General features: G+C 44.9%; 1 protein-coding gene across 3 annotated transcripts in view; it reads right to left on the bottom strand.

The window, feature by feature from the left end:
• Positions 1 to 15,499, bottom strand: part of AP4M1 (adaptor related protein complex 4 subunit mu 1) — a 585,491-nt gene that overhangs the window by 46,183 nt on the left and 523,809 nt on the right. For 2 of the 3 annotated variants that reach the window (XM_069646421.1, XM_069646423.1), the window contains 3 exons: positions 11,920 to 11,967; positions 10,619 to 10,669; positions 10,203 to 10,320 (listed from right to left, as the gene is read on the bottom strand). In XM_069646421.1, the coding sequence (XP_069502522.1) occupies positions 10,203 to 10,320; positions 10,619 to 10,669; positions 11,920 to 11,967 (217 nt within the window). The remainder of the gene's footprint in view (positions 1 to 10,202; positions 10,321 to 10,618; positions 10,670 to 11,919; positions 11,968 to 15,499) is intronic. The other variant, XM_069646422.1, reaches the window with a different exon arrangement.

Below are 15,499 nucleotides of genomic sequence, written 5' to 3'. Positions count from 1 at the left end.
CAGAAGCAGAGTTGCGCTGTGCCCCCTGGAAAGATTTCCGAGGAGCGGCTGCGCTGGGAGATAGATATCATAGATGAGGAATTGTGGGAGGAACGTCTTTCGGAAAGAACACCAAAGAGAGATAAGTAATTTGTTCTTCCCTGCAACACCAACAACCACAATAGAGTGGGTGATATTTCCACCTTCAAAGAGGAAGAGACCAAAGGGAGCAGAGGTTGTTTGCTTCTGTTCCTTTCGTAAGACTGTAAGTGACAAAGTTGTTAACAAGTCTTCAGTGGGGAGCAGGATGTGACTCTTCAAGAAGGCAAAAGCAGCAGATTATTTATTTATTTATATTGATATAGCGCGCAAGAAGCCCACGGGCTTTGAGGCGCTGTTATTTGCAAAAAACTTAGTTACACAGGTACAGGCATAGTGCCGGTCGTTGATACATTATAAATACTACAGATCATCATACTGATGTTACAGACATTGCAATTGGTCAGATTATGATCAGTGGAAGGGTTCTATGGTTGGTAGACAAAGGTTAGTGCCTGCTCTTCTTGTCAAGATCCTTAAAACCTCCCACTCCCCTACATTGCCTTTGTCTCCTCTGGAATTGCTCTTATTAGAAGAGCTTGCTCAGCTTTTGTTGAAGAGACCAGTGGAGTTTGTTCCAGCAAACAAAGGCATTGGCGGCTGTGGCGGCGGCCCATCTTCACAGGAAAAAGGTGTACATTTTTCCTTTGCTCATGGACTGGTTCCTGCCGGACAGATCGGAGGAGGGGCCCCGACAAGATTTAAAGATGACATTCAGCCATCTTCACATTTTAGGTTTCAACATCAGCTTAAAGTCCTTTCTGCACCCATCCACTTGCTTACAGTTCATAGAGGATGTTCTCCATACAAAGCGAGTCAAGGCTTCTAAAAGATGGCATCCTACCATAAATTCCTAATCTAGATAGATATCCTCTCACAAAACTCCTCCATCTCTGACATTCAGCTACTCCACTTCGGGCATGTGGTTGTCACTGTAAATATGGATCACACTATGCTCCATTACCTTAGTTTCTTTTTCCTGCATGCTCAGCACTGTCTACTTGTGGACATTTTGTGATTTTGGGCCCATGACGTAGAACATGCGATTCCTGCCAGTCAATGAAACGCAAGGCTCTTAGGAAACAGGCCGCCAAAGTGGAACTAGATTGTACCCTTTTGAAGTCACCAGAATCATCTCTCCTGCAGTCTTCAAAGTTGAAAATGTAAGCGCAAGCGCCTACTCCGGATAAAGGGACAAGAGAAAGGGGGAAGATATTAGAAGGCAATGAAGCTTTAGCATTCTCACAGCGAGTCACACCATTCTCCTTCCTTTTCCTCCAGTAAAAAAAAAAAATGAGGCATAGATCGAGGAGGGATGAAAGTTGGGATGCTTCTGACTCTCAAAACGTGTCTTTTCCATGTAAACCTGCATCAAAAGAGGAAATCAATATTTAGCCATCTTCTCCAATGCCTTCACAGGTACGATCTCGGCTTCATCGTTTGTCTCGAAGCCTGCTGGTAGTGCCTCACGGTCTCTAGCTGGGTTGCTCTTGTGACGGCATCTACATCAGGGTCTGGAGCCGAAGCGCTGGCCCTGGTTGCGGTTGCCGTGCATTTGAGCGATTACACCATGGAATCTAGGGCTTGGTTCATGTAGTCCGTGTGGGCGATTTATTATGACTGTGACACTGTCCTTTATGGTTGTCCTTTGTGATGCAAGTCCGGGCCACTACCAGACCTGTACAAGGAGACAGGTCTTTCAGATGGTTGTGGGTACTTTGTACCTTGGGCACGGTCCAAGCCAATGGTTTACCAACATACGGACACGATAGATATCGGACCTCAAACTGAGACAATGCGGCCATTGCTAACTCTGTTCTAGCCCTGAGGCAGACTCTGTGCTCCGTTCCCGCTGTCGACAAAGAGCTTAAAGAAAGTACAAACCAGCACCAGATAACCATTCGTTCCTCTTGAGGCATCCCTCCCCGCAGGGTATTGTTCATCCAGTCACAACCAATATGAAGTCATCATCTTCTTCCTTGACTCTACCACAAGAAATGGTTGGGAAGAAGGTTTATGTTCTCGCCTAGAAGCTTTTTGTGTTGGGTCGGCACTTAAGGTGGTTAATTCCTCTTGTGCGATGGCTTCATTTTTGCACGTTTTGTGATCCGAATTGTCAGAAGCCTTGATGCTCCTGCAAGCCTCGACACACCTGCCAGAAGGTCAGATTAGGGACGGCTTTCTAGGTATAGTAAATGACATAAAGGGAACAGTGTATCTATAGCTATGAGCCGGTTTAGATGTGACTGATTTGTCAGAGGCCTATGAAGAAGTTTTCAGTGATGCATTGTGTATCATGGCTGACGCCTTTGGGGTTCAAATGGGAGGTGCGGTTGAAGTTGCTGGACATAGAGCATGTATTTGATTGGACCTAAGACTAATGAGTCTCTCGAGAGGTTGAAGGACTCTAGGGTGATAGCAATGTCATTGGCTTTGGCAGGTCAGCAACCAGACAGGAAGGACCCCTTGTTTGGCTTACGCTTCCAGAAGATGGGGTTTTAGGAGCTTCACGTCCTTTGCATAAAGGAAGACCCAACCCAGAAAAGACAGCTCAGACACTGTAAATTTGTACTGGTAGAGATAGTGGAGCATTATGCGGCCAATCTTTGTGGCTAACCGTGCCTTCAGTATGGTCTTCCTTGATATCTCGGAGGGTTGCTCCCATTCCGATCCATATCTCTGCCTTTGCTGAGAAATGGCGGGATGTCACCTCGAACGATTGGGTTTTGCAAATGGTTCAGGATGGCTACTGCCTTCTTTTTTTCAAACCCCCCGGACCTCTTTGCTCCCTTTACAAGATCTGTAGCCAGCGCTCTTGGATGAGCTGGCCTCAGCTTTGGCCAAGGGGGCTGTGGAAAGGGTTTCTACCTTTGAAGGAGTGAGAGGGTTGGGGTGGTATTCCAGTACTTCTTGATGGCAAAGAAGAGAGGAGACCTGTGTCCTATGCTGGACGTCAGGAGTTTCAATACGTTCCTGAGGAAAGACAAGTTCAGAATGGTGAGCTTGAAAGAGATTCTACAGGCTCTACACAGCCAGGAATGGTTTGTGTTGTTGGTGTCACGATTCCACTAAGAGCATAAGGCATGGGCGGTAGCACCAGGAGTACACAACACCCCCATGACAATGTATGGAGAAGGTGGACTTTTGTGGTGGCTGGCTGGCATAGGCGTTTAATGGGAATAGCATTAACCCACACCAACATGGCTGCCAAGAAATAACCCATTATGGAACCTAAGATGGCCCCTGGCAGATACAAAGATCTGACCTCCCTGGTGGTCTAGTGTTAACAGAGCACGGGCCGAGGCTATCAAACCACGCCCCGGCCCACACCCTGTGCTTAGCGTTTCTTCTGCTACCTACCAGAGCAGTGTAATGCTTACCGCTCCTGTTCATCCACGTGCGGTGAACGCACAGACTTATTTACGGCATACTCACCTGAAGACCGGAGGCATCAACGCAAGAATTCCACTGCATACTCCTGCCCTGACACTTACCTGGATCATCGTAGACCCGTAGCCGCAAAACTCGATAACTTAATTCATCGCAAGAAGTTCTGTTTCGAGATTCTGTTCTCCAATTGAAGCCCACAGCAACCGCAGCTCCTGAAAATGAGAAAGCAGAGAAAGACAACAGTAAGCGACTGCAATTACTAGCTAATACTCCCCAGTTCCCTGGTTTTTCACAAACGTACCCTCGCCAGAGTTCAACTGCATCGCTTTTCTTGCAAGCCGCAGTAATTCCTGCAAAGACATTCTGTGATTCTGCATCTTGGAAGAAAGAGAGAAAGACTCATTAAAGCGCATTGCATCATTTGGAAGGAGAAAACAGTACAAAATAAGCTGCGCTTCGCACCCAAAGCGGCTAAAGCTCCAGAGCAGCATTCTCCAAAGACTCACCATCATACTTCCAGCATCCAGTGCATCGAAGCTGGCCTGGACCACTACCTTCAGTGAAGTAACTGGAGTCGGATGCTTACCAGATCTCCCCGGCCTGCCTTCTTCATTCTTAATACGGTGAGCACCAACATCAGCGCATCAGCCAGCCTACCTAGAAGGACAAGGGGAAGTGGGGGGAGAAAGCAGACCGCCCATCACACCTTACCAGAGGCTCCAAGTTCATCGGGTCCTCCCAATCTCACTGTCCCCTGGGGTTTGATTCACCAGCGGACCAGTGGGGAAAGAAGGGGCTGGGATATTCATCTTAGCAGAGTTATTCCGTGGGAGCAACACTTCGGAACAGTCTGGACCAGGCACTCCTGCAGGGCACCAGAGGTAAGCATTACATTTGGACTTCCAGGACACTGATTTCCATGTGCCCATGAACCAGAAGCACAGAAAGTACTAGCAGTTTGTGATAGGCAGCACCCATTATCAGTTCACAGTGCTTCCTTTCGGGCTAATCTCTGCCTCACTGAGTTGATGGTAGTTGTGGCCGTTTATATTAGGGGGCCACAAGAGGCATGTCTTTCCCTACCTGGACAATTGGATCCTTTGGTGCTGTTTGCCAGAGCAGATGTCTATTAAGATTTGGGCTTCTCCCTGAAGTCCCAGATAACACCTTCTCAGATGCTCCAATTCATCCGGGTGTACCTGGAGACTGTTGGGGAATGCTTTTCCCCTCCAAGGAGTGCATTTGTCAGATGGTCACCTTATTCCAGAACTCATTCATGCTGCCATCTTCAGCCTTTCTCCACCTTTTGGGCCTCATGGCATCTTGCCGTGTCCTGATGCTGGAGGCTCGGTTTAAATGCATTCTCTCCAGTGGCTGTTTTGCAGTATGTGGTCCCAGTGTTCTTGCGAGATTTCAGACTAACTCCAAGTTTCAAGGTCATTCAGGATCTTTGCCACTGGGGGGTGCAGCACAGCTCAATGTTGGCTCAAATGCGTGTGGCACGCCAGACATGATGTCAGAATCGATATATAAGGGCCCCATTACCTCAGTTCCTTTTTTCAGCACACGCTTTGGGAACCTCGGAGGTCTGTCTGGTATTAGACCTACATTGAGGAACCTAAAGACAGGACGGCCCCTAGTGTTGGACCTTGTTGGCACCATAGGGCAGGGCTTTGTAGATGTAGTCCTAGCAAGATCTTCTGACCACAATGCTGTATGCTAAGGTACTTTGGTGCTAATAGGAAAGCCCTGGCCCGTTTCGGCCTTCAGGGTACGAAATTAAGATTGATAAGCAGGAGCTAAAAGCAGCTCCTGAGTATCCAGCATTTACCTGCGACCAGGAGCTACCACTGGGGAACGAGGAGCTACCAAATAGAGTTCCACAATTCTAAACCCCACATAAGATGCGAACCTGTCCTTTTGTCCATTATTTAGGACCTTTCATGCTTTAAATGTCATCTAGATGTGTCCAACTTTTTATTTATAGATTGTCTCAAATGCAGACTTAAATTCACATAGGTGTGTTTGTTTATCATTAGCTGGCCTAGACAGCCAAAAGTAGCTCCTAGCTGTCTGTGTCAAGCTAACCAGGCTCTTCTAGGCTAGAAGCAGGCGCTAAATAGCTCCCAGCTTTCCTCAATTTCAAACCCTGCCCTTCATAGCACTTCAAGAAGTCCCTGTTTTCTGGTGCTGCACTTCAGCGTTTATTCCATCAAAAATGTGGCAGATTTGTTAATGAACAGAGCATGGCTCAGAGAGCCCTTCTTTGATTGCTGCAACAATTTGTTTGGGAAGAAACACTGCTTGTTGGGGTACCTTACAAAAACAAAGGTGTACCCAACTAAGGGCCTGATTCACAGAAGCATTTTATAACGGCACAATCCCATTGGAAAATGCTCTGTGAATCAGGCCCTAAGTCTTTACTTGCCTCTTCTTCTTAAGTGGCTCGAGCTATGAAGTCCTGAATGTACGATAGTCCGGGACTTCGAGAGCAGAGGACCATAAGAACAGCATGTACGTTTTTAAAGAAGATAAGTTGAGGATAATGCATACAGGTTAGTGAGTGGTGCACAGGCTCTAGATGTTAAGAAAGATATTTACTTGACTTTACTTTATTGCATTTGTACTGCGCAGCAATGAACCCGTAGGCATGATGGCGCTGACGAGACTAGACGACAAAAAACATATATACGCAGAAAAAGCTGGGGAAGAGAACCGAGAATTCAACTGGGCTTTATTCAAAGAGCCATGTTTTTAACCTTCTTTGAAGGCCTCGAGAGTCGGTTCCAATCTGAGGTCCAAGGGAAGGCGATTCCAGGCAGTAGGGGCTGCTGTGACAAATGCACCCCTTTCCACTTTCAGAGATTTACTTTTAGGAATTAAGAGCATGTTGGTGTCCTGGGACCTGAGAATGTGAGGAGAACACTTAGGCAGAATTAGTTTGTTGATGTAGCGGGGCATAGTGCCCAGAAGGCTCTTGAATGTTAGGAGCATAAGGCGGTACTGGATTCTAGCCTCTACATGTAGCCAGTGTAGTTCTCTTTTTGCTGGAGTAACATGGTCTCGCCTGGAGAGGCCTGTGACCACTCTCACAGCACCATTTTGGATAACTTGCAGCCGATTAATCTCCCTTTTGCTAATACCAATCAGCAGACTGCAACAGTAATCCATTTTTGCGCCTACTATGGCTCTCGCCAGTGTTTTGGCGTTGGCCTTAGAAATCATAGGTCTGAGGTGAGTTAAGAGTTTTAGATAGTAGGCTGCCCCTGATACAACACTTCCCACATGAGCATTCATAGAGAGGTGTTGATCAAGAATCACCCCTAGCGACTTGACTTTTTTAAGTGTCTAGTTTAACTTCGCCAAGCTGAATTTTGCTGTACCTGGGGTCAAGTTTTAAGACCCGATTAGGGGATCCCACAACCATGAGCTCAGTTTTAGTTCTGTTAGGCGCCAGTCCATTTTGTACCATCCAATTCTCGATACAGGTGTAGACTTTGTTTATACACTCTTCATCTTGTGTGTGGTCTCCCGTAAGGGGAATGATACATGGGTATCATCTGCGAAATTAGTGAACCCAATGTTTTCATGCACCAGCATAGAGAAAAAGGGGACAGTAAAGATATTATAAAAAGGCGAGAGACTTGCTCGATGTGGGACTCCATACTCAATCGGGATTGTGTCTGCTTCCGCTAAATCTGAGCATACACAGCTGACCCAATTTTTGAGAAAAGAAGCCACCCACTGAAAGGCTTTGGTGGAGAAAGCTGCCACTTGTTCGAGCCTGGCCTGGTGACCAACAACGTATGGTCAACCAGGTCAAACGTGGCTGAAAGGTCCAGCAGCATGAGCATGGTGGATACTCCCTTCTCTATGTTGGATTTTAGTTCCAGGAGGGCCGTTTCAGTGCTATGACCTGCTCTGAAGCCTGATTGATGACAGTTAAGAATTGGGTGGCTCTCTATATGTTTAGCTATTTGTATATAGGCAACTCGGTCCAGAATCTTCATCAAGAAAGCTCTTCCAGCGTAATTGCTGAGAAGGAAAATTCTGGAATTAGTGGGTTTCTGATGTGCTCCTGAGGTTCTGGGGTGTTGCCTTCATTCAGGGCATTGGTCTTTTTTAGGCTGATATTAGCTTTGATTCCCTGTAATTTCTTGGCCATAGCATCCTGGATAGCCTGGCGCCATTTCTTGTCTTTTACGACTTCGTTGACCTCGAGGACAGGAGCCTATTCCTGCTCCTTGAGAATTTTAATTTAATAAAATTTTCTTTTTGGAACATTCCCTCCATAGCTTTCTATGAAACCACCTTCTTTTCGATTTGTTTTTGATCCTGCCATGCCTTTTCAGCTTCACTTCCTTGCCTTTTGCTCATTTGTTATGTGGAAACAGACTATTCAGTCAGACTATTAGTACTGGGAAACATTGTTTGCCTTTTTAATTCTTGTATTTTTACATTGCACATAGGACCTTACAGTTCAGTGCAACGGGGATACATTTGTATCACCTTTGTTTTTTACACATGGGATTTTTGGTTACTTTGATATGTGCCTAAAGACAAGCTGGTGGCAGCCGTTACATTTGTACCGTTCTTGCAATATTTTTGGTGTGCACATCTCAGCTTACTGCCCACGGCTATTAAACATGCTAGTACCCTAAAATGGATGTGCCACGAGATTTCCAATTGTTCTTTGCCCATACTGTAGTTTGGCCTTATTCCTGCTTTCTCAGGTCAGGAAAGTCCTTATAACGTAATGGACTTGCAGAGGAAAGCTGTTGCTTTCACAGGGTAGTTAGCCTTTGTGTGTTTGTGTGTTTGTGTGTGTGGTCCAGGAAGGGGGGGCTGGGACTGTCTAGTCCCAGTCCACATCACTGGGGCTAGAAAGTCTGCTACAGGGGTGGATTGTGGACCCATGAGTTACCCCTGATTTGGCAACTAATGGATGTTTGAATGGTACAGATCCTTACCATTGGTGGGCTTAGACTTGCCTCCAGCTCAGATTTTTGATAAGAGGACTCCTCCTGCAGCCATTCTTCAGGTGTACATTGGATCCAAGAATCCTTCGAAGAAGAACAGCCTATTGATGACCAGAGGACGACTTCTGCAGTGGCCCAGCTCCTTTACCTGATCTCTGAAGACCATTGTCAGTGCTTCAGCCCTTGGATTAGTGGGAACAACTAGTCTCAATGCCTTCTCAAGAATCCATCCCCTCAGAGCCTTCAGACGCGTCCCTGGACTGCCTGGTGGACAGAGCAGCTCCCTTGTGGGCTACCTCACCAGATCCGTTGCCGTTCTGTGTTCAAGCACAGAGCTTTGGTGGTCGCCTGCTTGTTTCACAAGTTGCAGTCTCCCGCTATTACAGTCTCCTATCTTCAAGGGAACCTATCCTGGAGCAGCTTCTATGACCGTGACTGGAAAGATGCCTGTCGTCGCCTGCAAACGGTGATTGTCGCTGGAACTCGCCATCCTCCATCCTGTGAAGTGTACAGAAGGAGGTCGACATCGACATTTCTTCATCGACAGAGACTGCATCTTGCAGTTGCACCCCACTGGACGAATCCTCAAACCTAAAACCTGAGGGCAACCCTTACGGGAACAAAGTACGGAAGACAGCACTCCCAGTAACCAAAAGTCGCCCCATCGAGATGCCAGGGAAAATCGGAGTTAGGAAGGCAAGTAAGCACAATTATGCTCGTCGCCCCATCTCCCTCTTACGTACCTTTGGTCTTCGAACCTGGGTGAAGTCTCCTGACCCTTACTTAGCCTTGGGTATCGAAGAGAGAGGACAACTTACCTGTCTTCTGGTAAATTGTTGTATAACTAGTTTAAAGCTATTGTGAATCACCAGCACAATTACACTGCATGCCTTTAGAGAATACCTTGTATTGGAACCTGTGACTTTTGGGTACTGGGCCTCAAATCAGTGTTTGGACATCTAAAGTACAGCAAATTTAACTTGTGTCTGGTTCTCATAATTTGAACTGCATCTCCATTATTTACCTTTTCTTCATGGTTAGTTATTTGATGATGTGTTGTGAATAAACGTACCTGTGATTGTATATTTTTGTATTATAGAGTATTGTGTGATAATGCTACCTGCTAATTTCATTTTTCAGTGAGTTCTAAAAGTCTAAATACATAACTGTATTGTTTATAATTGACTGTCTAAGGAGAATTATTGTGTATTATCCTGTGTGGACTCCTTGAAGGCCCCTGACCACGCTCACACCCTCCTCAGTCTAAGCAGTGACTGCACGCCAGACTAAATTGATTGGGTTTTTGGCTAACCTCTCCGAGCTCCCTGTTCACCATAACCAGGGTGGCATTCTAACATCTGTCCACTAGAGCCGATTTTAGAAAGCCATCTTAATACTAGGCACTATGAAGAAAAAGGCAGTGTGTGCTGTTTTGGAGAACTGTGACTCCCATTTATGAGATTGTATGAAGCTGTTTGATGATACAGCCAAGAGCTGAGGCCGGAAGCAATCTGTCAACATTGGGGACATATGACCATTGGAAATGAGAAACATGGATCAATAACTGAAGTATATAATCCTTTTACAGCACCCCCAGAAAAACAAGCAAGCCCACTATGTGCTTGCCAACACAAGTGTCAGGTTACAGAATCGCTACAAATACTTCAACATATGTTGTTTATTAACATTTTGAACTTGCCTTTCATGGCCTCTATCCTTTCTAAGGGGCCAATGTCAAAGGAGTTCGGTAATTACCTTGAAGAGTGCAAAGAGTTGAGAGCCACCTCTCATCCGAGGTATCGACCACAGCACAGACTTTGTACTGTGCTGGAACTCAGCGGATTGATCCGGGCTGCTCAGCTCCTGCGATACACTGAGAACAAAGCGGCAGATTAGCTTCTAATGGCATTACCTATGCACCTACTGGAGTAGGCAGGGCAAGCAGTTGTGCCAAACAACTAGCGATACCGACTTCTACCAAATAACACAACTGAATAACATAACCATAATGTAAACACAAACTTGCATTATGAGCTGATAGTTGACTAACATGTTCCTCCGAGTGATTTTTACACTATGTAGTACCAAACATATTCAAAGCGGTTTCCATACTTTGGATGATTGCATCAAAAGCATGTTCCAATGCCCCATTTCCCTGGTTTCCCACATACCTGAGGACTCCTTTTGGTACTGGGAGGTGACACTGAATGTTGATGGCTTGGCTGAAAAAGAAATTGCATGCATATCACAAAACATATCTGAATTGAGTCTACATGACCCTTGCTTGTAGGACACTGGTAAAAAATAAAAGTACCTTCTACCACAATGTAGTGCAAATAGTGGCCTCATTTCATGAGACATGCTGAGACTAGACATTCCTTCCCTTTGTTTTAGAAGAAGGGAAGAGGTTGCACGCTTTAATGCGGCCGGGGGGTTAAATGTAGCTACGCCATTAACATTGCATGAATAGCAACCCTCTTATTGGTTCCAGCCATAGCTTTATAGATTGAAAATTGGGAGGGGGCCTAGCCACAAATTCCTTGCCCATCCTGGCCACAGGAGACCAGTGATGAGAGGCTATGTCACCCGAGCTCCCCATTGGAGAGGAGATACCTTTGAAGAGAGGCCACTGACTGAGTGGCATTGGAAAAGATACCACCTTTTCTTATTATAGGATTTGTCTCACCAAGGCGAGCACAATGCTAGACAGGTTACAACATGTTATGGCTACATCCAAGCCTCATCTTCCAGACTCATGGTAAATACTTGGTGCAGGACAGACGATATGTAGCATTTCGTACCCAGAAAGAAGCATTTTCTCTTTTTTTTTTAGTTAAAAAGTATGTCTGGCAAGCATGCACACACATACCCTTCCCCTCTCCAACCTACCTGCACCCTGCACCCTGTAATTTATTATTTTTCTTTGGCTGCTCATTTATCCTTTTCTATTACTTTGTCTTGAATCTTGGGCATTTAACACTGACCTTTGGGCTTGATATCTGCCTAGGACACTGACTACCAGGTGCAATCCCATTCATGTCGGTCATTGTTCCTGGAAAGTGGACAGCTGCTGAGCACCCTTGACCTCATGCAATCTGCAGCATCTCCATTTGTGAGGGTCCTTGGTGACCTTATTTTCTGCTTTGCCACTCCTAATTATTTCCAAAAAAGTAATCAGCTTAGAAACCAAAGGAGGACAAATGATTGATAGTATACGAGCCACTTTGCTAAGTAATCTGTACTCTTACCCCTAGAAATGGAACTCTATTAAAGTCCTCAGATGGAATGGACATCTCCCTCAACTGTGCCGTAATTAAGCTATTCCGGTCCAAATCAGCCCCACCATGCACTGCCCCCATTATATCCTTCAGACAGCAAGCTAGCAGCTATGTTTTCAGTGTGATCTTGAACCCCGCTACCACCCCAATCCTACTCACCGACTCTGGTTGGTTTCTGTTCTGCTACTAATTACCTTTTGGGAGAGAGGTCACATCTCAGTTTCAGGTAAACCCTCAGCCTGCTAAAAAAAAAAGGAAACAAGAATATTTATCTTTTATTTGTAAAAGTTTTCATATAATTATTTAGCAGCAAACATTATTGAGAGTAACATTATAGATTGATGCAGGCATTAAAGTAAACGGTATGTTTTTTGTCATCCTTCATGGACAGACAGTACAAATCTCTGCCCAATAGACATTACATATATAAGCAAAACCAGCATGTAGTTTATGATATGAACAAATATACTCACATGTGATTGGCAGGGATTAACAATTAATCCGTTTATGAGCATATATCCAGACCAAGAATATAGCTTTTCTACTGGATTGTGTCCTCCAACGGATTCCTCATTTTAGATATATTATCCTGCTTTACAGCACACACAGAAACTTTACCTCCAGATATTTGTTATTAATAAGCCAATTGATATTGTTCCTACTAGAAATTCTTCCAGATGGTTTAAGAATTAATATTTTTCATTAATTTAATCTCAAGCCCAATTCAGTCAGGTAAACATTCAAGGCAGTCAATAACCTTTGCAAAATTATTGGTGTGTAGTTGCATAAAACAATATTGTCAGCAGGTACCAATTACTGAATAAGAATCCATCCTAATTTTGGTGGATTTACTTGCACCTTCTTTAAAACATCCCCAAATCACAAAAACACATATTAAATAAAAAGGGACTAAAACGCAACCCTGGTGCAAGCTGAGGTGAGTATCAATCCATCTCGAGTAAGAACCACTTTGATCTAATCTCACCTTATCTTTTGAATTTTCATGTAATGCCTCCAAGATGCTAACTAAAGGGAAAGGACACACCAAAGCTAAAACAATTCTGCCACAATTCTGGTCTAATTACAGTCAAAAGCCAGTGTTAAATTTAGAAACAATAAATAAATAGGCTCTTTAGTCAACTTAACTTAATTAATCAACAAATGAAGCACCAAACAATTCAGGGATGTCACCACTCCTTTTTTAAACCCTGCTTGGAACGCTTCTAAACAGCCTGCACTATTTGCCTGATTCTGCAACTCCTTCAAATGTAGGGTCGCAAATATTTTATTCGATAAATCTAATAATGAGATTGGGCGGTAGATTGACTGCTGAAATTGATCCCCACATTATACATTAAAATATGAACTGCACATTTCTAAGAGGGCTGAATCCGTATTTCTTCATCAACATGAATTGCATCTTGCAGTTGCACCGGACAGGAAGAATCCTCAAACCTGTAACACCTGGGCACTTCTCAATAGAATAAAGGACAGAGGAATGCGCTCCCAGCAATCCCCAGTGGACCCATTGTGATTCTTGGGGAAATCTGAGTTGGGGGTGAAGTAATTATAACTGTGCCGGTCCCCCCGGTCACCTATAGAATAACATTGGGAACAAATCCCTTTGTCTCCATCTCCCTCTTACTTCCCTTTGGTCGGTGAACCTGGGTCAAGTATTCTGCCCCTGGTTCTTTGGTTTGGAAGAGAGGAGAGATTTCCTGTCTTCTGGTAAATTGTTGTTGAACTTTTAATAGTTTGAAACTATTCTGAAACGCCACCACAATCCATTGCATCCCTAGCGAGAATACATCCATGTGAGAAACCTTGTGTTGGAAACTCTGACTCTTGGGCACTATGCCCCATACATTTCAGTGCTTGGGCTTCCAAAGTTTAGGGAATTGAACTTGTGACTGGTTCTCATCTTTTGATCTGCAATACTTACCTATTTTACATGGAAAGTTATTTGATGATGTATAGTGAATGAGGATTGTATGTATTCGTCCTTCAACTCCAGCCAACCTATTAACCTATCATACCCCTATGGTCAACACATGACAATGGGGTATGATACATACACACAGCAGTACCAATTAAGGTAAAGGTTGATTGCTTCAAGAAACTCCCCTCAAACCAGAAGCAGGGCAAGGAGTTACCTCCGTCATAGAGGCACTCATAAATCAAGGTATTGTTGTCCCAGTGGACGTATGTTCAGTTTTCATCTCTGTACCTATACATAAAGACAACCAATATCTGTTCTCATTGTCACATAGGGAATGCAGTACACGTGGACCTGTTCGCCCCAGAGGTACACTGAATCTGCTAACCACCTCTCCCAACATTGGAAGCAGGATTTAGACCTATGTATATAGTTTACCAGTGGGACATTTCTAGTTAGTAATGTGGATGATTAGGGTGTGAAGCCAGGAGCCGAACGATGAGGACGTGATCAGTGCAAGCTCTACAGCCGACCACCTGAAATCCATATAGAATCCTTAGGGGAAGTAAGCTAAAGACGGATATCGGCGCCGGTAGCAGCGGTGGTGGAGAGGAGTGGATATTTGGCTCCACAGAGACGACGTGGCTCCCAGATCCGGTAATTCTTCCCTTGTAGGAGCGAGACAGGATGTCATCTTGAACTTGAATGAGCGCTGGTGGACATAGGGCAAGGCTGCAAAGAACATGAGCGCCAGGACAGCTCTGGGAAGCTGGAACAGACAGCTGGGGAACTGGAACAGACAGTCTTGTAGCTTGGGGATGCTTCAAGACATCTGTACCAGATGATTTCTCTCCTGTGGCAATGCGACTGGCTGTTATCTTGAGCTCGGCCTGGGTTGTTCGATGCAGCATAGAGGCCGCAAGAAAAAGCTGAAGCCTGGAAAGGCTATACGGCCCCCCATAACACTTAACTATTCTCCTGCAGAAGAGGCATAGGCCACCTTCCTGAGTTTGGCTGAAACACCTAGGGACAGACGTCGAGGAGGCAGCCGGGGAGTGGCTTTAGGGCGCTCCTGAGACAGCATTGGGAGGCTTGGCTCTCTTAACATCGGATCGATCCTCCCGCATACCGGATGGCAAAATACATCCAGGACAGGCTGTGGGCTTCAAGAGAACACTGTCTAAATTACTCAAGCGAGATCACCTAACAGTGTTGTATCCTGCATATGTATGAATGAGGTCTGAGTCCGTGTAAGAGCTGTGTTGGAATGCTAGGGGAGCTTGGAGTGTTGGGGCACCTGTGGATTCCAGGAGATACGGTTGGGGACTTGGAGCTGGGCAGGCAACCAGGGTAGAAGCTACTGATGATCTCTCTCCTATATTCTATACTGAACCTGTAACCAAGAGAATAAAGCGTGTTCCTTTTATATATACCTGGGACAGCCTGGTTCCTGCTCCTTGGTGTTACTGGCCCAGGGCAGATCCTGTGAGATGACACGATGTGTAGTGTGGATTTTATAGGAACGTTTTTTTTTGGAAATGCATTTTGCACTAATTACCCCATTTTATACTGAGTGTACATGAAACGCTGATGATATATTTTTTTGAAGATATTTCTTTTGGGGATTAGCAGTTTTTACTTATGATGAAAAAGTCTTTTGAGCACTATGAAATAATGCAGCTGCATATAGGAATGGAATTGAAGTACAGTCAACAGAATTGGAGTTAAATTATGCAGAAATGCCTTAATTATTGTAGAAAATGCATGTGATGTGTTTTTAAGGAATCATTGATCTTATTTATGATTAATGTGTTGTGCACGTCGGGAAATTCAAAATT

The sequence above is a fragment of the Ambystoma mexicanum genome, chromosome 1p (genome assembly GCF_040938575.1).
Source record: "Ambystoma mexicanum isolate Mex_15411 chromosome 1p, UKY_AmexF1_1, whole genome shotgun sequence".
Lineage (NCBI taxonomy): Eukaryota > Metazoa > Chordata > Amphibia > Caudata > Ambystomatidae > Ambystoma > Ambystoma mexicanum.
This window is presented reverse-complemented; position numbering and strand designations above follow the sequence as displayed.